Source organism: Agelaius tricolor, unplaced genomic scaffold (genome assembly GCF_023055355.1).
Source record: "Agelaius tricolor isolate 1412-34295 unplaced genomic scaffold, bAgeTri1.0.p SCAF_11, whole genome shotgun sequence".
NCBI classification, from domain to species: domain Eukaryota; kingdom Metazoa; phylum Chordata; class Aves; order Passeriformes; family Icteridae; genus Agelaius; species Agelaius tricolor.
In genome coordinates this window covers 19,291,214-19,317,707 of record NW_027269271.1, presented here as the reverse complement: position 1 = coordinate 19,317,707, position 26,494 = coordinate 19,291,214, and the positions used below count along the sequence as shown (strand labels likewise).

Below are 26,494 nucleotides of genomic sequence, written 5' to 3'. Positions count from 1 at the left end.
TCCTGTGAGATATGAAACAAATATTGTTATTTTTCATTTCTGGCAGCTGACAATTTATTCTAAGCCTTTTTCCTACACCTATGAATCAAATGCCTCCTCTCTTCTGCCCTCTTTATTCTTCTCAACCAAGTACTTTTAGATTTACTTTCTCATGTGCTAAGTTATTCCAAAACCAGATCTTACTAAAATATTTTATGTATAATAAATTGTTTGTGATCTCCAAGTGAGGAAGGAGGAACATATCTGGAAATGAAATCTTCTCAACTTGATTTGTGTTACAAAAATATTTTGTGGATGATGACTCCTTTACTTTTGTACCTCCCATGCTCCCAATGACTAGGAAGAAAAGTGCTTTAAGATTCACTACCATTGCATAAAGGCATCTCAAAACTGCATAAAAAACCAGTGTATTCCTATTATGCCAGCTTTACTTTTTTACTGATGGTTCATTTTATACTTGTATATAAATCAGCCAGTCAAGTGTCAGCCGTATTTTTACATGTCCATTCAACAATCAGAACTTGAAGTTTTAGCTAATCAACTCCATCTTGAACAAGTCAGAACAGAGAATGAATTTACTTGCTTATTCATATTATAAACATCCTATTTCAGTGATCTAGTCCCTGCTGCATTTTTTTAAAGCCCACACATACACCCATGTGCAACCTATGTGGGAAACTTGCCATCGAGTGACTTTGCATGTTGTACCACTATCAGTCCAGGTGCAGAAAACCTAATGGACACTTCAGTGATGTGTTTCTCACAAATGGACTTTCTTTTTCTAGCTGCATGTCTGAACTGACACACAGAAGAGGGAAACATTTTGAGATAGAATAAATAATTCCAACTTTCTGCAAAAACCACGAGTCTGCCATTGTAAGCAAACGTGTAACATGAGATGCATAAGCATATTTTATCTTGCTGTGGCAGTGTTCACTGGTTTCTATGGAGAAGCAGACTTGTCACCTTGTTGAATGGCCTAAAGCTAGCCTGAAGCTTACCCTAAGACAAGTAATATGTTTTAAACAGATATATATATGTAATATATATACAATAGAACATATTCAAGAAAACAAGTTACACTTTTCATTTTTAGTGAGAATAGCATATCTAAAATTTTACTGAACAAGGCTATTTTCTAATCTCCTAAGATTCCGAAGGCTAATATAAACCAAGTTTGTAACCAGATTAATTTCTGTGAATTAACACTAAAAGTGATTTGTCTTTCTCTGTGACACTTCAGAAACCCAGAAGTCTTATTTTGCTTCCTGCTATTAACTGTCAGCTCTGGATGGCTTAAGGATAGAGGGAAGCCAGAAAAGCCATCTGTTAGGAAGAATGAGAAAGCCTAGTTGTTTTACTCATTTCCTGGGCAAAATGAAGACTGAAAGGTTTTCAGTGAGAAAACTGCTTAGACTGCACTAAGCCAGATGTATATAGGGAATTGAAAAGGAATAAACAAAATAGAGTTTTTTTAGTTCAGTATAAAACAGTTGTATGGCAAATATGAAGAAAGCACTTGGTCCCTTTTAAGCACATAATATCTAAGTTTTTCAGTAAAATTTACAAATCCCAGGCTTGCTTTTCCAAATGAACTTATGAGTAATGGGGTACTAAAAAAAAGTCAAATGTTCGCAGCATCATTACAAATAAATGCCTTCTGCTTTAGGAAAAGTAGGATATATAGTGCTGGAAAAACCCAGTCACTGTAAGTTCTGAATCTGAGAAGAAGAATTTCTAAATAATGCATTAGCATAGCATATCAAATTATATTAGATTTCATAAGAAAAATTCAGGACTATTGAACTATGGGTATATTGAACTTTTGCTTCACAAATGAAAACCTCTTCATCCACATTATCATATAGCCAAACACATTTCTAACATTTTATGCTTTTTTATCTTCTCTTGAAACAAGCCGTTACTGATGGGAAGGCTGACACCCACTACAGCAGTAAACTGAGTGTCAACCCAACAACCTTCACCAAATGTAGCTACTTGAGGCCACTATTCCAGCTACACCCCAAAAGAATTATTGTAGTGACTCTAGCCATAGTTCAATTAGGATACTGGAAAAGTAGATGATGTGCATTTTTATATACATATTTATATACACAGACGTGTCTTTCATATATGTATGTATAATATATTAATACACATAAGTATATGTGTATCCCTATACACAGGACCAACTTGGATGATACCTGCAGAAACAGGACTCCTCAGTTTAATCATTCAGCAGCCAGACTACTTAGCTCTCACCTTTGGAACACATTACAAAACTGCCTTATTTTACTACTGAGTAATTGAGCTCTTCTGCTATGCTTTTTCCCTCCAATTACACTGTTCAGCTACATTACACAGTATCTGAAGCAGTCTCCTCAATGTTAGGTTTTCAGATGAACAATTAGTTATATTGCTTGCAAAAAACCTTCAGAAATTTAGAGAAATCAAGCTTTGAGCTGCTCAGTCCCTGACACCCTCCAGAGTTTTCCCCAGAAGAGAGAATTCAAGTTACCAGACTGAACTGCAGGCTTTTAACAGTTCATATCTAGATTTCCAGGCCTACAACAAGGAGTCCACTGGATTTTTCCCTTCTTGAAGTGACAGTTTCTCTGGCACACAAACACATTGCTGTGTTTCCTCAACTTGAAACAAATGAACAAAGAATCCAAATAGTCTGGTGGAAGGCTTATGGAAAAAAATAATTTCCACAGGCCCTTCCTGAGATGCATTCTTTCTTTGCTACGAATCATGACAGCTTTTCCCAGTAAAGGCCTCTCCTTTACCTATTCTCTAAATTATTGCCTTCCCTCCAGCGTACACAAGCCATCCATCTGGAGTTCTCCCACACTGCCTTCCTTTAAAAGACTACTTCCATTTCTGTGACATAATACCCCTTGCAGAGCTCTCAAAGGGCTGAAAGCAAGACAGTCATCCCTTTGGAACTGTCTTAAAACACATCTATTTATCTCTGCAAACGCAGGGGTTTGGTTTTTTCTAAGTATGACAGAGTTCCAGTGTGAAGATGCCTTTTTCCACAGTGACAAAGGCATTTCACAAACTCTGCTGCTGTAAAGTGTCTCCTTACTGATCTGTATGCATCACAGATTATATTGGACTATGGATCAGACACCCAGAAGCAAAGACTGACTAGAAGACTCCCAGATTCCTGAAATCAGCTTCCTAAACCCAGCAGACGTCCCCACTGCTACAGCCGAGGCAAATATCTTGGCTTATCTCAGAAAAGAAATTGTTCAGTATTATCCAGCAATTATTTACACATTGGAAGTCTTGCATTTTCAGCATTCTTTTAAGGGAGAAAACGACTTCTTTTTCAACACTGAGTCTTGTTGCTTTTCCCTTAAATAATCTCAACTTGTATTTATCATCATATAGCATTCAAAATTGGGAACAGTACAGATGAGATCTCACAACAAGCACAGCACCAAGTAGAGCAGAATAATTACCTCCTGTGCCTCACATCTGATGCTTTTGTTACTATTACCCAGAACAGGTTTTGTTTTGGTATCACTGGGTTTTAAGTCATAGTATGATCTGCAGTAATACTCAGAATACTCAGCACAGAACTGCTTCATTCCCTGACAAGCTGATGCCCCTAACACTCAATCCATTTTTCCCTTACAAATTTTACAAGGCCAGTATGTTCTACCATCCAGACTATTAATGAAAACACTGAATAAATTTGTAAACTTGATTGCTGTACTGTGCTTTAACCAAGGAAATAGTTCGAGTTTCCAATTTAGAACGTTGTGTAAGAAAAATTCTTCTACTCATTGTTCTTCATCTTTAGTATGTTAAAGAACCTTAAATCAAAGAAAACTAGAAAACTTTAGCCAAAAAAAAGAAAAAAAGAAAAAAAAGACTTTAAATAGACTTGAAATCAGACAGTCAAACAGTAGCTCACAGGCCAGCATCAGTAAATTACTAATGACTGTCCATAAGCAAGTTAACTTTACCTAATCAGTAACACAAGTCAGCAGTAAGCACTTGATACATTACAGGGGTAATGTGGTATTAGCTTCAGGTTGCTTTATCTACTAACATCAAATCACATTTACAAATACTTACTGTTAGAGGATATTCTCTCTAGGCTGTTATAGATGGCTTTTGAACTAAAATAGCATGAAGTCCTACAAACCAGTATGTTTTTAAACTACATATAAAATTATTCAGAGGAATGTTATGTCAGGATTTTCTTACTTCGGAACTAGAACTGTCAACATCATTGTCTAAACTTAAAATGGTCAAAAAGTACAATTGTATGGGTGTGAGAGCAGTACCACAGCATTACCTCAAAGGTTTTTTTGTATTTATATAATAAATGAAAAACATCTAGGAAAGCTCCCCCCGCCTATTCCACAGTTAATTTTGTTTTTTTTATTGATCCAGTCTTGAATAATGCTGCTTATTTGGTAACAATGTCAGGCAAAAACATGAGCAAGTGTCATTCTGCATTCCAATATGAATTATTCAATAAAGTTTTGCAATATATACATTTTATCCAGCTTCTGACATTAAAGGTCATCATGCCAATGAAAATTCTTAACAATACAATAAAATCCTTCAAATAGAAATGCTTACGAATGTAATTCAAGAGACCAGACAATTTAATTTTCTGAAATTTATATCACTCATATCCATAATAATTTTACATTTCACACTTCATGCTCTCAAATGTTACCCTAGAGAAGACTAAATCTTTTTGCCACATATACTATTAAAGACACTAGCCAGGTTTATAGAGTTACAGAAGACTATAATAAGATGTAAAATTTAGCAGTAATAAGTTATGACATTTGCTGACTAAACCATTATTCAGTCTACCCTAATGTTTGAGCCACTCAAATACAGTAAGTATTTGGATGTTATATACTACCCATTTCATATACTTACAGTGCAAAGTAAAAGACAATTTTTCCTGAGCATTTAGGAAATGAAAATCCTTTTTCTTTATGTTTGATTACAGTCCATTTAAAATATACTCCTCACATACCTAGGCTTGTCAAGACTGTACAATTAAGCCAGGCAAAAGTTTGTAGATATCAGAAGCCCAATCAGGAATCAGAAGGGTTACTGAACATCTCTAAAATTTGTCCCTGTTTTTCAAGTCTAAGGATATAATAGAATCTTGAGTTTTAGCAAAAAATTCAGAAATTACATTTTTCCCATGGACCAAACATTCCAAAATGTACAAACCACATGCCTTCCAAAACAGAGAAACAGTCGCTATTTAAACAAATTGCAATACATATTTCAACTTACTATTCTGTAGTTAATGTAATGCCCAGTGAGCTGTGCCTCCAACAGACATAAGAGAATAAAACTTTTAGGAATGTGTTTTGGGCATTTTGTAAGGAAGCTGGATTCCTTACAAGTTCATCTTTTCCTCAATAGCTACAGACCATGAGTTTCTAATTCAATCTTCTCTTCTGTTTGCAATATATCAGGCTCTACTGGAGGAGCAGGTGGTCTGAGTATAATCTCTGGACCTCCACCATATATTGACTGAAGAAAATTCCATGTTTCTTCTGATATTTGTCCAGAATCTGCACCTGAAAAAATTTTAAAATTTAATTACTATTTAAATCTTTAATGATTTAAGTCCGGAACAGATACAAAAAGAAAAAAGAATCCAGATTAAAATTTAAAACTGTAAGCATTCAGATCCAAATTTAACACCATATCCTTTATTTTTGCTTAATCTTGCACCAGCTGCCAAACGAAATTGCCTTTGTGTTAGTTTCATACTTCTTGATTCTTACAACTATCTGCTCTAAATTATGCAGTAATTGCAGAAAACACATGAAAATTCTATGATAAACATCTTATCTAATATCTACTGATCAAGCTCACAGCCAGTAAATCTTGGGACTCAGGAAACAATGCCTCATATTATTATAAGGACATCAATCACATAAAGTTCAAGGACTCAAGATTCTTGCTTCATCAGAGAAATTATATTGAATTGATAGTAAAGAATAAAAGTATGATGAGCACAGTGAAATTCCCAGAGACAGAGGACTATTGTTAGGATAATAAGAGCTCCAGCAATATTCCTGTAGCACTGATGGGTCAGCCTGATTTCATTCACTGATTAAAGTCTTTGCTTATGATTCCGTGCTGTCTCCCGTCTCAAGCCAGCATCCAACAAGCATTTCTGATTGTCCACAACTTTTTCCAGTGGCAAAGACAAGATGCATCAGCACATCTCCCCTCTAGGTTTTAATACAAGATCTGTCTGATATTGAGTGATTTTCTCACATTAACCCACAGAGAGGTCACATTTCTGTTCTACCAGAATAAGCCTTCTCTTCTTTTAGCAAATCAAAACCCTACTTGACAGCAAGTTTTCCCTGACAGCCTTATTAGACATTATTAATTTATCTTGTTAAGCCTTGTTTCAGCACCCTCATACTTTAAAAAAAGGAAGTCAGCACTACAAACTTCTCCTCCTACCTCCTGTACTTCCCTGTCCTCATCACCTGCTGCAGTGGTGCTTTATTTGTTTAGAGTTTCTAAAGGGGAAGGGTACAAAGAGCTGCATGTTTGTTTAGCTACACAAACTCAACTGTGCAAAGCTTCCTCTAAAAGTCATCATGCAGATCCCATGCCAGTACTAATGATGTTATGCCTCACTTCTACTCTTTTACCTTTAGGCTCTCAACAGAGTAGATCTTCACTCACTCATCCAGATTGCAGCCAGTCAGGTTAAACTGAACAGGCACAGTGAACTCAGGCACTGAAGCACAGAAATGTGTAGTACTGGACCCTACTTAGGGGCATTCCCACCCCTTACAAGTTATGAGAAAGATTTTCTACATCCTATTCATCTTTTTTTCTACCAAGCTCTAATTTGTACCAATGTAGCTGAAAGTAAACCAACAATTGGCTAATTTGCTTCAATTTTAATTAAATTTCAAATTAATTCAAATAACTAAATCATTAAAATGTACTAAAAAACTCATGAGTGCCAAAACTCATTGTTATTAAAATAAACTCTAGACATTCTACAGTTGGTGAGGTTTATGGTAGGTTTATTGGTATATCTAGTGTATGCTGAGGCATTAAGCAAAATTGGGAAAAAATCAAGTTAAAGAAACGTTAATCTTATTGATGCAGATTCTTCTTTTAGGCTGAGCTGCAATGAATTTAAAGCTTCCTAAAAAGTCTAAAGACTTCCTAAAGCAGGTCATATAAGAATGTTTTCCTCTGTAGCTATGAATTCCAAATAAATGACATTGAGCATTTAACTCTGAAGAATAATGAAGAAATCTGTATATTTGCAAAAACTTCTCTAACATGCAATGTACAGTATCAAATGACTTGCAGAAAAATGAGCAACAGACTTTACGTACAGTGGTTTTTCTCTCTGTGAGATGTTTTTCTATTCAAGTTAGGTTTCAAGATTCACATAACTACTTACAGATATAGAGCAGTCTCCCAGTTTTGTTAAGAAAACCCCCATCAAACCAAGTGGTACAAAGCTAAAGCACACTTTCTCCATTTTCAAGTTACTCTTGAAACACCTCCTACATTCTCAACTGCACTTGGATTAGTCTACTGCATATAGTAATTCATTTTAAGAATAAAAGGATTACCCAAAAATGGGCACAACACAGTTTAATTAGAAACTGCCATTCATTTTATTGTAACAATAAATAAATTTTTAAAAATCATAAATTTCCCAAACTTCCAGCAAATGCATAAAGCTGCAGCAATATTGGACACCTACCTTGTTTTAGCACAGCATTGCCACATTTTGTTACTGCAATCTTAGCATTATCAATGGGGCCAGGAGGATCTAGTGCAATAGAAAAATTATTAAAATTGGGAGAGCTGAAAACAAAGAGCAGGTTGGAGGTTCTATTTGCAAAGGAAAGGAAAAACAGATCATTTGTTTACTGCTTGTTCTTCTACTGCTTAACAGTACATTCTAAGTTGTTAAAAGCTAATCTCATTTTAATTAAGAGCAAGTTTTCCAAAGCATTCCTGATTACAGTTAAGTCTTCAAGCAACATAAACCACAAATTAATCCTAATTCTTTCCCTTACCAAAGCTGTCCCAGAGCAGACTCTGATAAGATTGTAGAACAATTTATCAGTTTCCATTTTAAAACTTTGGAGGCATCTAAGTCAGCTAAACTGACATCAGTACAGTTGTTACTGAGCTATCTGAGTTTACATTTGACAAGGTCACCTTTCCTCCAGAAGCTGCAGCATCATCTATCAGTTTGCACAACAAAATCCATTCCCTCCTGTGCTTAGATCCAATTTTCCTGCTGCCACTAACAGCAAAGAAGCAACATTCCTCCCAACACCACCCCATTATCCCATTGCTGTAAATTATTTACTATGTTCTGTAACCTGGATGTATTGTAACCTATAAAACCTGTGTCTTAGATATTTAAGAGCTTTCTTTGCCTTTGCTATCTGCCCTTCCTACAGTTTTGTACCAAAGCAGAAACAAACAACAATATGACAGAAGATTACCTATATTTTGAAATGGAGCACAACTTACCACTGTCTTTACCCTTTACAAAGCCTTCCCATTCTCTGAACCAGTGCATGCTGATGCAGTAAAACGTTGATGGAGATTCTTCTTCTTGGAATGCTCTATTAAGCTACAGGGAGAAAAAAAAAAAACCTGGTTTTCTGCCCTTTCATTTCTTTAAAATACTGAATTCTTTGAGCTGTACTAACACCATACCATTACACTGTAACAGAACATTTTAAAGAATCACTGACCATAAAAAAAGTAAATACCTAGTGAACAGGTGAAATGAGATTCTGAAGCAGTGGTAGCCTTCATATTAAAAGCTGATTTACTGTTTAGTTGAGAAATTACTTTTATTTCCTAAAAACAGCAACAAGTTCTTCTCAAGCACAAGTGCTTACTCATCAAACACTAAGAACTTTCAAGTAGCAAAAAAAGCAGAGATCTTATTTTTGTAAAATGAAAGTGCTTTGAAAATTTTCTTCCATAATTTTATGGAAAGCTCTTTGTGTGATGAACTGTATCTTCATCTGTGTTTCTTTCTCCTCAAGTATTCTAAGCAGGTGCACTACAATTCCAAGCAAGGCACAGTGAACTAACACACTGGGACTTTTCATGACTTACAGATCTTTTTACAACATTATGAAGAAACAAGCAAAAAGTCACTTAAACCTTCAAACCATTATCTTTTTAGCTCTGTAATAACACAGCTACACTTCCCCTTTGAAGTCATAAACCTAAAGCATCAACACAACTTCTTAAGGTTTCATATAGAGTAAGTGTTGCAATCATTCCCTAAAGCCATCTTTATAGAGAACAATGGAATTTTCTGTGTACTAACCAGTAACAATACTGGCACAACAGTGCACATATAATCATTGCTTTTACTGGGAAGACACTGCTAAAGCAAATGGGGTTGACTCAATGTCATGAATAATAATTTCTATCCCATGATAATACAGAGTAATGAAAATTCCTAAAAATTTTAGAAAAACGTGGAAAATATGACAATCTCTGAAGTGTGATGAAAGGACAAACAGAACTGAAAAAACAGAGTCAGTTCTATTTTTCTTCCTTTCATGAGTTGAGATAGCAGAAATGGAACTCCAGTATCTCTGCACTTATTTTCACTGAAAACTTCAAAACACATTTTGGTTTAAGAACATCAAAATCATTACCTCTAGTTATTTTACTATTCAGACTCAAGCACATAAACCTCTAACCAGGGAAAATATACTAGCTCCTTGATATTAATTTTACAGATCTATTACAATACTAACATATTTACCTCACACTGAATCACTTACATTTCTTTATATTTCTAATGCCTTTTCTTTAAAATTAGAACTAATGATTTTCATTAAATTTTTCTTGGCACAGTATTATTGCACTTAAACCGTATCAGGCTGCACAGAACAGAGGACTGGCAGTGTAACTGCTCACATGGCTGTTTCCATACTATAAAAAAGCAATTTAAGAAATACATTAATAATTTTCTCTAAGTACATTTTCACATAAGAGTTATCTGGGATTTCACAAGAACACTACTGCTGCCATTAAGAGAGGTGGGGTGGTATATAGGTATAGAGATATTTAATAAAGTCCATTTGTTACAGGAATCCCTTGTGCAATTCTAGTAATCCCTTGGGTCTAGTCATGAATGTCAGGTGTTGGCCAGTAGCAGAATGGATAAGTGTGTACTGTTTTACCCGTATAAACATTTCCAATTCATTTTTCCTTCTTTTTTCAATTCTTTCAGACTCTATTTGGCAGGTGTGACAAACATACAGATGGTTAACAGCTGGTCCTCCTCCGTATCTGCAGTAAAAGTAAAAAACCCCAAACAATCAGCCTTGTGGAAAACATCATGTAAAAAGATCATGCACCTGCAGATGTGGCAAATGTCAGTATGAACAGAAGGCTGACACATGCCAGTCACAGTGATGCCAAAAAGCCATAGTTTATTTTCTTAGTAATATTCTGTTCTCCATCCTAAGACCATCTTGCAAGTTCTGACTGCCTCATGCCAGTACAAACCATCTCAAACTCAGCTGCATCACAGACTTCAGAAGGAGCTGCTATGGTTAAACATGCCAGTGAGCAAGTATTGTTCTATGTACACCAGGTGTGATTTTACCAAAGAAGATTCTAATCCTATTCTAAGAAACAACCTATGGAAATTCCAGCCAGTTCTGTCTTAAACATGTTCCTCCATCCCACTGCAGAGTTCATTAGCTTTGCTACCTCCCTGACCCCAGCCTCTAAACTTATTTATAGTCTTGCTCTTAATAGGTTATTCTTGACCCTTCCCTCAGGTTTTTCTTGTGTGAAATTTTATCCGTGGAAGTCTGCAGGGGCACTCCTCCTGAGAAGGCTATTTTTACATACAGAAAATGGATAATGGAAGAAAAATCCAGTACATCTAGGAAAAGGGGAATAAACTGCAAATACCATTGTTTTTATTTTTTACTTATGTGCACCAAAACTTTAAAACATCAATAAAAAATTCCCCAAATCCTTAGATGTATCGTTCAGGTGGCAGGAAATTAACAGCTAAAAATATTTAATGCAAGTGGAATACAGAGTGTTGAAAGCCATCAGCAAAGCTCTTCTGCAGCTTTTTGTTACTTTAGAATAAGGCATGGCTTGTAAGAATTCCTGCTTTGTAAGCAAGCACTCAAACCCGACTGACATTAAAGTGTGGGGCAGTAACACAGAACACTCAGATATAAGTTATTTTGAAGCAGTACTGGCAGCTGAGGCTATGGATTCAAAGCCAACTTAAAAGAAAAGCTGTCTCCAGCCAACAAGAGAACAGGAAGCTGATACAGAGAGCTCTTTCAAAAAACCTCTGCCAAGCGTACTTTTGCTGACCTACTTTGTGTTATTTCATACATACCATACATGTTTATTGCTTTAATATTGAAGTACTAACCCAGTAACATACTACTCTATGCAGTCTTTTACTTTGCATAAGGAAATGATATAAATTGGCTGTTTGCAGCCCCTTCACTCAGCTGGGTGCCCAGAGGGCTGTCTTTTTCCTGAGCCCCTAATTCTAAATCTGATGCTGCTGCTTGGCTCTCAAACTATCACTGGATTTTTCCCAATTACAGCTCCAAACTTACCTGCTATACAGATTGTCCCATATATTCTGAGGTAGCATTACAACGAGGTCCTCTATGAAGTTAGCTTTGTGTGGAGGAACACCTGCAGAAGGAACAAAAACAAATAAACCCCCCAGACAATAAAAAAACACTTGTGGATTACACGTTCATAAATAAATAAAAAACAGAACGTTTCAATGAATTCAGAGAAATTATATCAAATAAGTTTTACCCAGGCATAATCTATTACTGTATTTAGAGACACCACTGATTTTAGTCCTTTATGAGGCTAAAAAGCTTATAAAAAGCAGAAGCAAACTAACTATATGAATGGCTAAAGTTAAAGGGCTAGAATCCATTTTACATAATGAGTTCCAAAAGCTTCTTAAGGTGTACAGTTAAAATGTCAGGATGATTAAATATCTTGATTATGCATGTAAACACTAACAAACTGTCTACTCAAAATTCACTTATTTGCTGCAGACCTTTTGGAATTACTTCAAACAGCATGAATACTTGAGAGCAGATAAATTTTGAGGAAGGCAGATTTGGAGGGGCTTGCAGAATTAGCAGTGTTGAGTTGAAGCACATGGTAAACAGCAGTGGACTATGCAGGAATTCTTGGGAACAGAGAAAATCAAGTACTCGGGCACTTGTACATCAAGAGTCATCTGCTGCAGCCCGGCAGAGGGAAAGCCAAAGGGCTCACAGGTACCCTGCAGGTGGCTACAGGGACACAATCATCCTCTGTTAAAATTTTGGCTCAGCAACAGGGGCAGCACCTCCATCTTCCAATCTATTGCAATTGTATTTTTATTAGAAAATAGGTACTACATAGTAATGATTTCTTGGATTGTTAGCACTCAAATATGGGTTATTTCCACAAATGTGTTTTGCTTACTGCAATGCTCTTATTTTTTTTAACATATAGCACAACGTAAAATTTTTATGCTCCTATACAAAATACACAGAATTACTACTTGATTTTCACACTACTATGCACTGGATACTCTGCATCAGATCAATTTCTTCCAAAGCACCTTTCAAATCTTCTCACTGCTTATAGCCCCAAGCCGAGAAAATAATTTCAATTTGCAGATGAAAGTATTAAGGATGATGATACAGTGACAGGATTTTTTAAAATGTGAATATACATGTTTAAGAAGCAAGCAGACAAGCGGAACTGTTCCTCTTTAAGAATCAGGAAAGTTTATAAACAAAACCAAATGTGCAGAGACAAGAAAAAAATAGGACAACTTCACACAGTATAATTTCTACTTAGTCAGCTACTAAAATAAGAAAGAATTTACTTACAAGTTATAATTTACCAAAGAAGTTATAATATGAAGTTAGTATAGTCAAATTCCTTTAATTAAAACAAGTCTACACCACTGTTATAGCTAGAAGTTGACAAATTATTCTTAAATGATTCACAGTTACAGTCTCACCTCCATGCATACAGAGAAAGTCATTATTTGAAATTGGTCCTGGCTCTGCAAAAGTCTTGAATTTATTTAACCACTGCCTGGAAACATAGAACTGCAGAAGACTTGGTTCCATCATATTCAGTAGCCCTGATATTCTCCGTCTCTCTCTCTGTGCTTCTTCACTGCTCTTTCTATTACAGAAACAGAAATCATTAAACAAATACAAATCCTGTGTCCAGTGCAGATACAGATCCTTGTGTCCAGTGCAGATAACTTACTTTGTGAAAAGAAAACTCTGCCTGTGAGTAAATCACCTGGGCCTTGCCTGTGCTTCCCAGTTAGCACAGCCTAAGAAAGCGAACAGCTGTGCTGCAGGAGAGCAGCCAGCTGTGCTGCACAGGGGGTGCAGCACCCAAGGGCTGAGCCCATCTGCTCAGCTCCTCTCTGCAGTGTTTGAGATAAAGCTTTGCAAGCTGCACTCCTGGCCAGGTGATCCTTTCTTACCTTCACAAGTAGGGTTACAGTAAGCAGATCAGGTAATTCCCCTACTCTTCCTGTATCCTCCTGCTTTTCTCACTGTAAACTGGAAGTAACTCTGCTCTCCCATTTTAGATGGAATAGAATCTCTCTTCTCCAAGCCAGTAGTAGTCTTTTGTGGATATATTCTTTTTTAAAGCCATATTTTATTAATGCTATTCTTTTCTTATTTATTTGAATATGTTAACCCACAATCAAAGATTTAGTGTTTTTTCTTGGCAATATGGCATGACTTCCAAATTCCTTTTAAAAGGCCCACTAAGTGAGACTCATGGGCTCCACTTGAACAGTGACAGGTGGGAGTGCTCCTATGAAAGCTCAAACACTCAGAACACATCTTGTTTTTTATGCAACTCTGAAACAATCTATTTTGCAGCCAACTTTTAGTGGAAATTTGATCTTAGTACCAGAAATTTAAAATCTGAATATTGAGTTGTTTTTATTATCTAAAGCACAAAAGTTCCCTAGACTGAAGATGGTAATAACATGACTTCTCACCTTTTATTTAAATTCTCAGAAACAGAATAGCCTATAAATAGCATTAAACTAAATGCATAATAAAATGTATAATACAATGGATTAAATTACAACACATTAAAACCTCTATTGTCCTACATCCAAATCCATCTGATAAATACTTGGGACAATTCCAGTTAGAGCTCTAACAGTTAAAAACTTTCTGTGTGCAAAACCTCCTTGTGTGCAGAATTCACTTCCTCTAACTGAAAATAAGGTGGCTACTTCTTAATTGATGCTTAAAGTTCTCTTACTATGCAGATTTCATTTTAACATAAACACTTTAGCTCTTACAGAGCAAGTGTTAAAGGACATAACTGAAGGATTAAGTTTTTTGCCAGCATAGGCTTTTCTCATTGGTCAAATTCTTCCATTATAATTCTCACGGGGCAGCTAATTCTGAAAGCTGCCCAATGGCTTGAAAGGTATTTACATACATGATTCATAGGGGTATGATTGTACTTTTGATGTCTTTCTTACCTGTAAAAGAGAACATAAGCTTCTGCATTTTGCACTGTGGATTCTGATACTTCTGTGACACTCTGGTCATCAAATTCATACCACAAGTTATTTAAATTGTTGCGACAATAAGCTATATAATGTCCACCTAGGGTGCAGGAAGCAAGAGTTACCAAAGAGGGTCTAGAGCTGCCCATTTTACTCTGTAACACATGAAAAGGAACTAAGTCATAAACCCCCCCCCAAGTCTTAAATGGGAGAAACAGAATCTCTTTTTGGGGTTAAATGGCAGTGATCATACAAAAGAATATATTTTTTAAAAATGACTGGTATCCTTGTAGTGCTTGGTAAACAGTTTCCAAATATTAAAGCATTGACATGAACAGCAGTTATGTAGAGCAGCTGATCAACTGGTCATCTGCTGGCAATATTATTTGTACATTTATGTTGTTCAATAGTTTTCTTACTTAATATTCCTGGATCTGTTAAATTTTTTCCACCTTCAATTTCATTTAGGTATGCCATTTAATTTCAAAGTTGTGCCAACTCTTTCAGAGCAAGCCTTAAATCTTCAGGATCAAGGTGAAAATCACAGCATTCATCTTCCACATTCTAATTACCACTGTTTATCTCTCTACCCTTCAGCATACAGTTTTCATCCTTGAAGAAGAGTGCTGATGTACCAGCTGCAAAGATAAAACAATCAGCTCATACTCACTGCTGGCAGTTCCATGGTGGCAGATGACAGACAGGAGATCGTAAGTCACGATTTGAGCTGGACTGTCCTTTGCAAGGAAAGGTTGAAGGTCAAGGCCTTCCAAGGGAAAGGACACATGGGTCCCAATTTTTGTGGAAAACATGAGTTCATGTCGAAATCTTTTGAGATGAATGCACAGAATCTGTAAGGATTGACAGATTCAGCCAAGAACTATACATGCTATTTGATATTAAATACCTAAAAACTGTGTGTACCATCTTTTCCTTTTATAATCCCAAAAAGGATAGTTTTCCCTATGACTTCAAGCATATTAATAAACTCTGTGTTTTAATCAGCTGTGGCTACTAACATTGATGCAGCACTGAAAAATGTACCTTTTCTCAATGCACATATTGCACAATCCTGTAATGAGGGACACTAATTCCTCCTGATTATTGCAGATATCAACTCATGCTTTCAAGTGTAAGACTGGACTACTTCCTAAATGCAAAGTTACAAATGTTACTATAGAAAAGCTTTCTAATCTGGCTGTGGTGTTTAATTCTGTGAACACAATATAAACAGTAGCATATATACTAACACAGAATAGAAATGTTGTTACTGCCTGCAGACCAACAGCAATAACACAGGGAAATCCCATTCCTGTACTTGTCACGTACAAGATTCATTTCCTTACAGGGTGAACAACCACGTTACTCACATTCTTAACAAATGCCAATATGAAGGTAGACTTCCATCACACAGCATTATAAACACAATTTACTCTGTGCAACTCATTTACTCTTACCACATTCATAATCATGCAGAAAAAGCACTTTAAAGTGCATATGGTAACAGTACCTCAGGAAATTTTTGTACTTTGCAGAATTTCACTCCATTTCTTAACCTAAGCAAAGGAAAAACCAAACCAAAACAACCAATAATTAATTCTGAAATGGTTTTACTTTATTGCACTAGATCAGCAAAAGCCTAAGCTGAACATTGCCTTAGTAAACCCAAAATATTTCTGGAATGTAGACTAGACACGGAGGAGCCAAAATGATACAAACAATGATGGTTCATAAGACAAGACAATCTGTACTGCTGAAAAATTCAAAACAGCAAGTACAATCAAGTCCCAGCTAGCTAACAGTTTCTCTTAACATAGAGGAAAAAACTTGAGGCTTCATGAAAGCTGATTATCCAGCAAAAGACAAAAAAAAAGATGAACTAAGTTTACTTCTAAGAAATTATCTACAGCACATGCAAGAAGGAATAACATTCCAGTACCAAAAAGGGCTTCAAGCAGCCTTCACACCACTTCTGTTTCTTGATTCTTCAGTATTTAAAGCCATAGTTTATTTATTTAACACACCTTAGTGAGCTACTGCATATCAAGGGAAAGCTGCTAGTGTTAGAGAGGGCTAAGAGCTTTTATTTTGCCAAACAAAACCAATTTACATCTAAATTGGAAGAGCATGAGAAAGAATTAAGCACTCGTGGTAGGGTAAGTCAGTGCTTCCTTGGAAAGTATTCCTTGGGAATACAGAATTTCTGACAACACAGGATCATATCAAAAGATGAACAGTATTGGGACATACCCAACAGAAATAAATGTCTCTTGACTAACAGAAACAGTAAAACCTCAAATTAAGACAAAGTAAAACAAAGGTAAAAGCCAGCTTACTTTTTACACCTTCCACAGCTGTACATGTTATCACCTGCAAACATCAGGGAGAAGAAAACCAGCCATCATTCTCTAAATCCAAACAGTTATCCTTTAAGTGTGTACATTTGATAGAAAACAGTGTCAAGGGAATTTAAGTTGCATTCAGTATTTAATAGTCATAATAGTGTTGACATAGCAACTACAGGAGAGGTTCTTAGGTTTTATGTCTTCAACTCTGAAGCAGTACAGTATAATCTGAAGAGACAATGCTATATAATTTGAAAGGGAAATAATTTACTATGTCCAAATTGAGGTTATGAGAATGAATATTAATATAGTGGGTTTGAAATTTTTATGAGCCTTCAGTCGATACAATTTTACTAAACCAAATTCAGACTGACGTGACATTTCTAAAGTAGCTTTCATAGGCATTTATCTCAAATACTCAGTTGAATGAGAAGCTTACCTTTCTGAAATGAATGATCCCAAATGAACAAGGACTGACTGTATTACACCTTAACAGGTGGCCTCTGCTTAACTGCATTAAGCTAAGAAGATATTAATCATCTCATTATGACAGGAGGAAAAAATACACAGAAGAAACATGTTCAGGTAATTAACCTCTTACCCTTGAGCTCATCTCTGGCGAAAAAGGCAGCAAGACAATCTTGTAAGGTTACAACTGGACCCCAAAACCAGCTAGGAACACATGAGACAACAAACCTGAAACATCATTGACAGAAAAGAAAGAAAACCAACAAATGTTCTGCCAGAAGAGCAGAAACTAGAAATTCAAAATAGATAATTGAATCAAACAAGGTAAATATTATTTACCTTTTGAAGTATTCCATAAAAAAGGCTATCCATCCCTGGGGGGCATATGCTTCTCCACATGACCCTGCCTTGACTAGAGATGTCTGATGACTTGCAGAATGGAGTTTAGCAAGATCTTCCTTCCCTGGAATAGGCAAGGACAGATCCTGAAAGGTCTCCAGGGTTACAGACAGCTAAGGAAAAAAATAAATGAAACACAGTGGAGTTAGGCTTGAAGAGAAATGGTTAATTAGACTGAATTCTGTACAATTCACTAGTAACTACCAAGTCACTGCATCACTGAAAATTCCACTAGGTAGGAATGTATTATAAAAAAGCACATTAACAAGAATTCATTTTCTAAAAAAGAGGAACCAAAAAATAACATTTTAAAATTAACTTGTGCATTGTTATCATGGAAACAATTTTTTAGGTCATTATTATTTTTCTTCATATCAGTCATACAAAGCACTATGATTTTTGCTTCAGGCCATGTTACACATAATAGTTTCAGAAAGCTTCAGTCCATTGCTTCCACAGTATTTTACTCTGACATTATATTGACCTGATGCAACTGCACACGCTGCAAGGGAGACCCATCTGTGCATTTCCTTGCTCCTGTGCTTCATTTAGTGATCACATAGTCACAGAGTCAAACATCAAACACATTTTAGAAATTTGTCCTTGTTTTTTGAACTTGTTCACCTGAGGACAACTTCAGAGAGCAGCTAATGATTCATATCATTGCAAAAGTTAGTGTCTTTACTTGCATTTTTTGAAAGACCTTATTTTGTTAGTCTCTATCTGATAAGACAGTTACAGCACTGTATTAGATCACTGTCTTATCTTTTCTTTGAAACATTAGGTACCTGAGAATTTAGGACTGTAGCATGTATGCATTAGGATATTCAGAGCATTATTAAAAACGAATGAGACCTAAATGAAGTTGAAGAATAAGCTTCTCTCTTCATCCTTGCTGTAAACCAATTCTCAAATTTTTTTTTTTCAGCTCTGAGTAAATATTCAGCTCAATGAATACAAGCTATTCTAAACACAAAGTGCTGGTAGTAGCCACTATTACAATTTGAGAGAACGAGTATGAAACACCCCAACCTTCTGAGGAAATCTGCCACAAAAGAATATAAAGTTACCAGAGAATGAGTGTATTCATAAAGCAGTAAGAAAAGAACATATTAAAAGCCAGAACTTTCTCTTCTTACCCGATCACAGGTCAAGCACTGGACTGAACTTATTATAGTCCCATCAAATATATCAGAGATAACACTCCTGTACTTCTTGCGCTTCTTCCTTTTTGGGGACGATACCGTTGAAACTAGAAAAATGACAAAAGTAAAAGGCTGCAGTAAGGCAAAGTACAGTGGATTCTGATTGCACTTCAGCTTTGTGTAATATAATTAGAAGTCTCATGTTCAGAGTTAAATTATGAGCCAAGCCCTGTTTTCTATTTACTAAATATTTCTTAGGAATTATGAGATCACATTACTGCCATTACAGGCAATTCCTATGGGTTCCTCAAACCACTGGGGACAATCACCAGAAACATTTTCCTCTGTAGGTAAAATTAAAACTGTCAGTCTACAGCCTATTGCTACATGATGGATTTATCTTGGCAGGAATCCCCCAAGGTACAAAAGGGAACATTTTATTTGACACTTAATTTGATCAGATCTTCCTGGGAAGTTTCAACTATGCTGGGCGGAAGAGCAGCATCACAAGGTTACTGTATCACAACACTGATGACAGAGGATTGACGCAGACTAAAGGTACAACAGGAGCCCAGCCTAACAGCTGCTTATTAAAAAACCCCAGGTTTTTTAATACACCTTTTTAAACACCTCTCCTGGGCAAGCACCAGTGACCGAGCACCTCTTCTGACAGACTCACTTCAGGTTGTCTAAAACCCTCCTGTAATGGCAAAGCCAAAACTGGAGACAGTAGCACAGATGCAGCGTCAAAGCTGCTCAACAAACAAACCAAGGAGGTCAATGATTTAAGTCCATTAAATCACTGTCATGCAACACCAATGCTAAAGCATTAAAAAGATAATATGAATGTTCAGAACTTATCTGCACAGGCTATCAAATGAAGCAGGATCATAATATTAAAGTTGTATTTGTTTTTTGATTTGGTTTGGTGCAATGCCTTAAAAGCATGCCCTGAAAGAAAAGCTTAGCTTAAAGTAATCTACTGTTAGACAAATCAGGGAAAATAAAATTATATATTGTTCCTCATGCCCTAAAGCAGCACTGTCTTATATGTAAAGGCAGTAAAAGTCTAAAAATTCCAGATGCTCATAAAGGCATCTTGCTGCAGTGCCAAAAGAAATACTCAGCACTGCAGGGACATTAACATCCACGAAGCAGCCAGCATTTACAGGTTTATCTACAGTACAATTACACTTTGCTCCTTAAACCTTAATTGACTAAAATGCTGATTTACTTAACTTCTGCTGAATAACCAATGAGCTTATTCTCTGGAGAGCATTACCTTTGGGGTTACTAACTTCTCATACCTTTCTCTTCTCTCCAAACTGGTACAACTGAGAAAATGGTCTAAAAATAATATTCTGCCTTCCTAAAATAAAGGCAAATACTATTCATGCTTCAAAAGAATCAGAAGATGATAGAAATACAGGGAATAATCTTGCATGTCCAGCTTACATAACACACTCTTTTCCCCACCAGCTAAAAGCCCCTAAGGAACAACCCTGCATTGTTACACAAGACATAAGAAACACAATGAGAACTATAATATGGACTAATTCAGTACCAGGAAGGAGAAAATAAAGAGCCTCTACCTTTTTTGTGGACTTGTGCCAGTGAAGAGCACGATGGGAATGACTTTGGAGGGCTGTTTGATAAGCGTGTGTTCATCCCTTCAGCTGAGGATGGTGTTTGGGCAGCAGATACATCATTCATGTGAACGTCATTGATGTAATCTGCAATTCAGAGTTGCACAAATTCTGGGAAAAAAATTACTGCAGAATGAACAGACACAGTGGTCGTGTAACTTATTTAACCCCACTGTCAGGCCACTGGACATTTAGGCATGTAGCACCACTTCAGTTCCTTTGCAGTTAAGATCAAAACAAAAAAACCCAGTCTATCTGAAACCTTACTCAGTACAAACAGTTAGCTCACCAAGGGAATTAAAATCAAATTCAGAAGACCTAAACAGACAAAATTAACTAAGTAGGGACATGGTTTACAAGTAAAACCACCTAGCTAATTTGGCCTATACCTCTACTACATTCTATAACTCACTTCTACTCCCACAGATATTCTGGCTAAGATTTTGACTATTTCAATTGCACTTTAGCAATGCATTACCTGAGAATCTGCTGTGTATCTGTACTTTGACAGTTCCTTGGTTATTTAAAAATTCAGTGGTCTCTGAAGCAGTGTTTGTGTCTTTTTCCAAGTCTTCCATAGAATTTGCTCGTTTAAGTTTGTTGCTTTTTTCCTTCTGCCAGTCTTTGGAAGTGACTGAATTGTTATCATCATCCTGAATTAACATGGTTGTTTCTGCAGGATCCTCTAAGACAGGTTTGAAAATTGTGTCATTTTCTGTTTTATCACAGTTTACACAGGATTCACAGGGCTGAAAGCTTAAGTCTGACTGGCTCTTATCTTCTTCCATACTCTCTTCAACACTCATAGGCTGGGCATCTTCCAGTTCTACAACTGGTTCTTTAAGTTCCTCATGCAGCAAATCCATGAGACAACGCAAAAATTCTTGTGCATCCTAGAATTTTAAACAAGTTTTACCATGTTACTCTATTTTATCTGGAGGATATTCACATCAGAAAAGATACAGATAACTAAAATGAAAGCTGCCTGTTAATGAAGAATAAAGAAAGTTCCTCTGTCCCAGGTCTAATGTTCAAAACCACTTTTATTACCAGACCATGTATGTTTCCTGCATACGTTTCTTGCATGTCACAAGTAATCTTATCATACAAGTTTCCTCCAAAACACTCCAATTCCCAAAATAAATTAAGATTTAGAGATAAAATGCTCCATTAAAATCAACCAGAGCCTTGCTTTCACTGGGTAGGAAGTAAAATTACTACGAAGTTACTTAGCCTGTCTTTCCAATGCATCACACTGCCAACAATACTACAATTCTTCTTCTAAAGCCTCAACAAGATTTCCCAAATGTGTTCCCACAAAGAGCTGTAATACTACAAGTCTAATTTGTGTTTGAAAACATCCTAAAAGCCACCAAATTTCATCAATCAGTGCAGTATCTATTTCTATCTTGGCAATAGAAAATATCCAATAAAGCAGGTATGTGAGAAAACAAAAGCCTCTTGTTGGCAACTACTACTGCTTTTATTTTCTTCTGTTTTCCTTTTTGTATTCTGGTTGTTCATAATAGTAATTTTTGCTGCTCAACATTCCCATCTATCATAGCAATTACTTATTAAGCTCAAAACTGCTGACTACAAAACATTTCTTTTCTTAAAAATTGCAACTTACAGAACTGAGTTTGGATTTGGGTAATGAAAAAAACCCCAGTATGCCTACTTGCTGACAATTCTTTCACAAAAAAAACAAAATTAACAAAACCATCAAGACACCAATTAAGAGATCAACATTTTTCACTGATCAATGTAATTTTCTCCCTGAAGATTGGACGTGGCTGCCCAACTTGCCCTAGGAGAGTGCTGGCTATGAAAGCCCTGCTGTGTTTTAATTGTTGCCATGAAACTGCTGAACATACAACTGAACTATGGTCCAGGCCTAACTGAAAAAGGTTCTCGTTAAGTGTTGCTCTGCATGGAAAAAGATGTTTTCATCAGGATTCAAAGCTGCAAGAATTAAGTTTCCATACAGTTTCTTTTTGGTTATCAAGGCTGAATTTCTGCTTTTTCAGAAAGCTAGGTGGCACTTCAGACAGAAATTCATGAGCAGATTACAGAACATTAAGCTTAGTATTTAAACATTGACTTTACAGCATCATGCAGCAATTGAACATGAAAACATGTGTCCTAATCCTTCACTCCACAAATATGAAACATAATGGAACCAGCAAAGTTCCTATTAATACATGCAGATTCCCAGAAGACACCAGTAAGCTTTGCTAATTACAAGGTTTAAATTTTTCCCCTACTCCTAAAGCTTTTAATGATAGTGCTCCACACTGTATGAATGCACCAAGATATTGTATGAAGCAGCAACTGAAGAATGCTTTTCCTATAAAATGAACCCTGCCCATTTAACAAGCTATCAGCCTGTGGCTCCCATAACACACAAACAGTGGGGCTTTTTTCCAAGACACTAAATGGAAACTGCATCCTGTGTATTTCTTGTAAAACATCATTGATAGACATATATTAAAAATCTGTTATATTATTTTTTATTTTTTAACATCTTCATTTTCTGAGACTGCTCAAACATTAGCAGCATTATTTCCCACAAAGGAGAAGTTCAGATATTATTTGAATTTTCCTGAAAGAAAAGGAGTTATTCCACATTGAAAGCCTTTTGAGAATTTGATATAAATAAATATAAAACATGACTTAACTACTGATTATTCCATTTCAGATGATCTACATTCAAGTCATATTAACTAAAGTTTATGTTGCTTCTGCTTTAAACAAATATAGGAAGTAAGGTATCTTAAGCATTAGATTTCTGATTAAGAGATAATTTTACGGTTTAGGCAGATTTAAAAGATATCAGAAAGTTTTACCTGTTGAGAGTAGCCTCGAAACATTGGATTAACAGTTTTAATTCCTTGAAATAAACCAGTAGGGACAACAGATCCAGGCCTAAAAAAAAGTTTTAAATATATAAACACTGAAAAATAAAGAATTTAAAGGGATTTTTTTATCTTTACTGGGATCATACCATTACCTGCAACTGAACCAATAATATTAATCTTAACAAAATGTAATAGTGGCATTGAATTATTAACTACACAATTTTTAAACAGTTGTCACCCAACTGAAACAGCAAGTGTATCAGGGATCTTATGGCACATTTCTTGTCAGACAATCAAACAAATCAGACATACTCTTGGCTCTGTGAATAATTACTGTTTCTTTACCTCTGTATTTATATTTTGAAGTATTTTCTTAGCTAGATATTACATAAATTCCATATAAGGAAATAAGAGAAACTGATAAAATATTGTTACGGAACAAAGGACACAGAGAGGATAAAATAGCTAAATATTTTAGATGTATTTCTGGCAAATATAATCATTTTTAAGAGCTAAATGCTTGTAATCCAATCTATTTCTTGTCCTATCTTTGGTATGTATAAAAAATAACAGGTTATAAGAGTGCTTAAGCCCTGCAGGTCAATCTTTCCTTCCTGATTTTTTTTTTAAGAGGAATTCTGTGAACACATAAAATATAAATTATAAACCTAGGGCAGATTAATGCATCCCTCATGACTTTGGAATTTATTTATTATTTATTATTATTTCATCACTATTTAATACCTGCTTTTGTGCCAGAGTTCTGTCATCAGCTTGAGGTAACTTTTACAAATTGCAGGTTTCTTATCCGTTCGGGCTAAGCCCCCGCAGTCAAGAAAAAAGTGCGTCAAAGGTGGGCTGAATAAAAAGAAGAAAACAGTAATTTGTTCAGGTTGTTAAAATACAAGAGGAACTCTGCATTTCATACAGGATTATATCATAAGAGTAATGCTATTCTATGACTGAACAATTCCACTTCCTACATTCATAAATCCTGGTAGGACAGGAAATGTTTGGTTGCAGCATTTATGAATGTAGGAAGTACAGTTGATAAATGTATGAACTGTGTACATTTATACAGTTCCTACATTTGAACTGTATAAATGTATACAGCAGTACAGCCATGCTCTGATCCTAATATCTGTTTTCTTGAATTAAAAGTTTATTCTAATGCATTTCCTCTGCTTTTTCTGCAGCTTTTCTCAGATTTTCTTCTTATCTCTAAAACTGCATATACTCTTATTTAGGAGGCATTAGAATGAGAGAAAAAGAGAAAAAGCTGAGTGGGCCATATAACAAAATAAATTGCTTGCAGTATACAAGACAGATTCAACAAATAGATGTCTTCCTCCATGGTAGTGCACCTCTCCAAACCCCTTAAGCCCATCAGGAAAAAAAATGCATGCATAAGCAAATATAAAATTGCATTAACTATCATTTTCTTTACCAGTTGGAAAGAGCTTGTAAAGCTGCATTCATGTAACAAGTGTTTCCAATATTTTTTAATCCTGTTAGACCTGGAAAACAGAAAAAATACAAATCTGTTAATCCAATAATTCCTAGAAAATATATACTGATCAAAATACTCATGGAACACTTGGGATGCCAAATATAATGCAGAATTGTAACTAAAAGAAACACAGGACTCCTAAACGAATACCAATCTAACTAGAAGTAGTAATTAATTGTTCTGATCTCAATTGACTAAAGAACACTTCAGAAAAGTGGATTGTATTTCATCTTACTAACTTTTCATGGTTTATGACACCTGCAGATTTTAATTTAAAATATGTTTCTCAACGCCAAAGTTTTACTTCAGCTTAATGACTTACCTGTTCAGTTCAACTGTTGCTATGCTGCATTTGTAACTAATCACATTATCAAAAGCTTCTCTAAGATTTCACTCTTCTGTTCCAAATTCACACTAAATCAGATTACACTCAATATTCAAAACCTACTCAAGATGTGATTATCCCAGGCTAGTCCTGCAATTAGTCCTTTTCCATTCCAATGATACACCTTCATTTTTATTAACAGAGTGCTCAATTCAGACTTTCCCACATTGTTTATTTTCTAAGTCACACTATTTACATTCTTTACAGATAGTCACATATAGCTTTTCCACACACATGAAAGTTACAAATTGACATATATTCTTTCCATAATTATGAATTATACTATTCATGGCTACGAAAGTATTACATTAATGAAGTAATACATCAAAATAAAACTGATTTTGTATGAGGGAACAGTAACATTTCTAAGCAAAGAATCATTAAGACCCAAAATTTAAAAATCATGACAAACATTCAGCAATCAGTACTGATGACTACGCAATTCTTGAAGTACAGGAACCTTCCTGGTAGTTTTGGTCTATGGCAGAAAAAGAAAAGTTACTAATAAAATCTTTCTACATCTGAAAACCACTTGGGTTACTTCAGTTACAGTTTCTAATAGACAGGACTTCAAAATTAAGTTTTAAAATGTCCTTCTATCTGTCTGAATGGAAATGCAGTCCTGCTTCCTGCATCTGAACATGCATTAAAAATTCTGCTACAAAGAGAACAATCATTCTTACACTGAAATCTGAAAGCAAGAACAGTTAGAGGATTTTGATTTTATTTCAGTTTTTTCAGAAGCAGCACATAGTTCAGGAAGATACTCTCACTGCATTTTTCCAGCCTGCAGTATTGCAAGGAAAGTTTTCAAACAGACTTCTTTTCTTGTGAAGATATATTCTAATGTTTGTTTCATCAAAAGCATTTCAAAAGAAATTTTAGGAGCAAAGTTAAAACAAAGCTAAAGAAGATTCTTCCTTTCAGTTTGAATAAGTTTCTTAACAGTTCCATCATCATTACTGGGAACTTAAATGCAATTCTAATTGTATATTATTGCAAGGTAAGCTACACCCCCCAAAATATTAATATAAGAAGAGATAAAAATATACAAATAGACACGTTAGTTGGAGACACTAACTAGGAATAGAACACATGGTGTAATGATGTAAGGGCAGATGGCAAAT

General features: G+C 35.6%; 1 protein-coding gene across 4 annotated transcripts in view; it reads right to left on the bottom strand.

The window, feature by feature from the left end:
* Nucleotides 1-4,378: 4,378 nt before the first annotated feature.
* Nucleotides 4,379-26,494, bottom strand: part of USP33 (ubiquitin specific peptidase 33) — a 35,497-nt gene continuing 13,381 nt past the window's right edge. For 2 of the 4 annotated variants that reach the window (XM_071436471.1, XM_071436473.1), the window contains 18 exons: nucleotides 24,920-24,989; nucleotides 24,217-24,330; nucleotides 23,461-23,539; nucleotides 21,093-21,507; nucleotides 20,561-20,701; nucleotides 18,963-19,075; nucleotides 17,765-17,936; nucleotides 17,558-17,662; nucleotides 16,948-16,981; nucleotides 16,122-16,167; nucleotides 15,282-15,462; nucleotides 14,585-14,711; nucleotides 13,073-13,242; nucleotides 11,646-11,727; nucleotides 10,227-10,335; nucleotides 8,542-8,644; nucleotides 7,757-7,825; nucleotides 4,379-5,576 (listed from right to left, as the gene is read on the bottom strand). In XM_071436471.1, coding sequence (XP_071292572.1) covers nucleotides 5,419-5,576; nucleotides 7,757-7,825; nucleotides 8,542-8,644; nucleotides 10,227-10,335; nucleotides 11,646-11,727; nucleotides 13,073-13,242; nucleotides 14,585-14,711; nucleotides 15,282-15,462; nucleotides 16,122-16,167; nucleotides 16,948-16,981; nucleotides 17,558-17,662; nucleotides 17,765-17,936; nucleotides 18,963-19,075; nucleotides 20,561-20,701; nucleotides 21,093-21,507; nucleotides 23,461-23,539; nucleotides 24,217-24,330; nucleotides 24,920-24,989 — 2,288 coding nt within the window. In that variant the 3' untranslated portion in view covers nucleotides 4,379-5,418. Of the gene's footprint in view, nucleotides 5,577-7,756; nucleotides 7,826-8,541; nucleotides 8,645-10,226; nucleotides 10,336-11,645; nucleotides 11,728-13,072; nucleotides 13,243-14,584; nucleotides 14,712-15,281; nucleotides 15,463-16,121; nucleotides 16,168-16,947; nucleotides 16,982-17,557; nucleotides 17,663-17,763; nucleotides 17,937-18,962; nucleotides 19,076-20,560; nucleotides 20,702-21,092; nucleotides 21,508-23,460; nucleotides 23,540-24,216; nucleotides 24,331-24,919; nucleotides 24,990-26,494 lie in introns of all 4 variants that reach the window. The other 2 variants (XM_071436474.1, XM_071436475.1) reach the window with 2 other exon arrangements.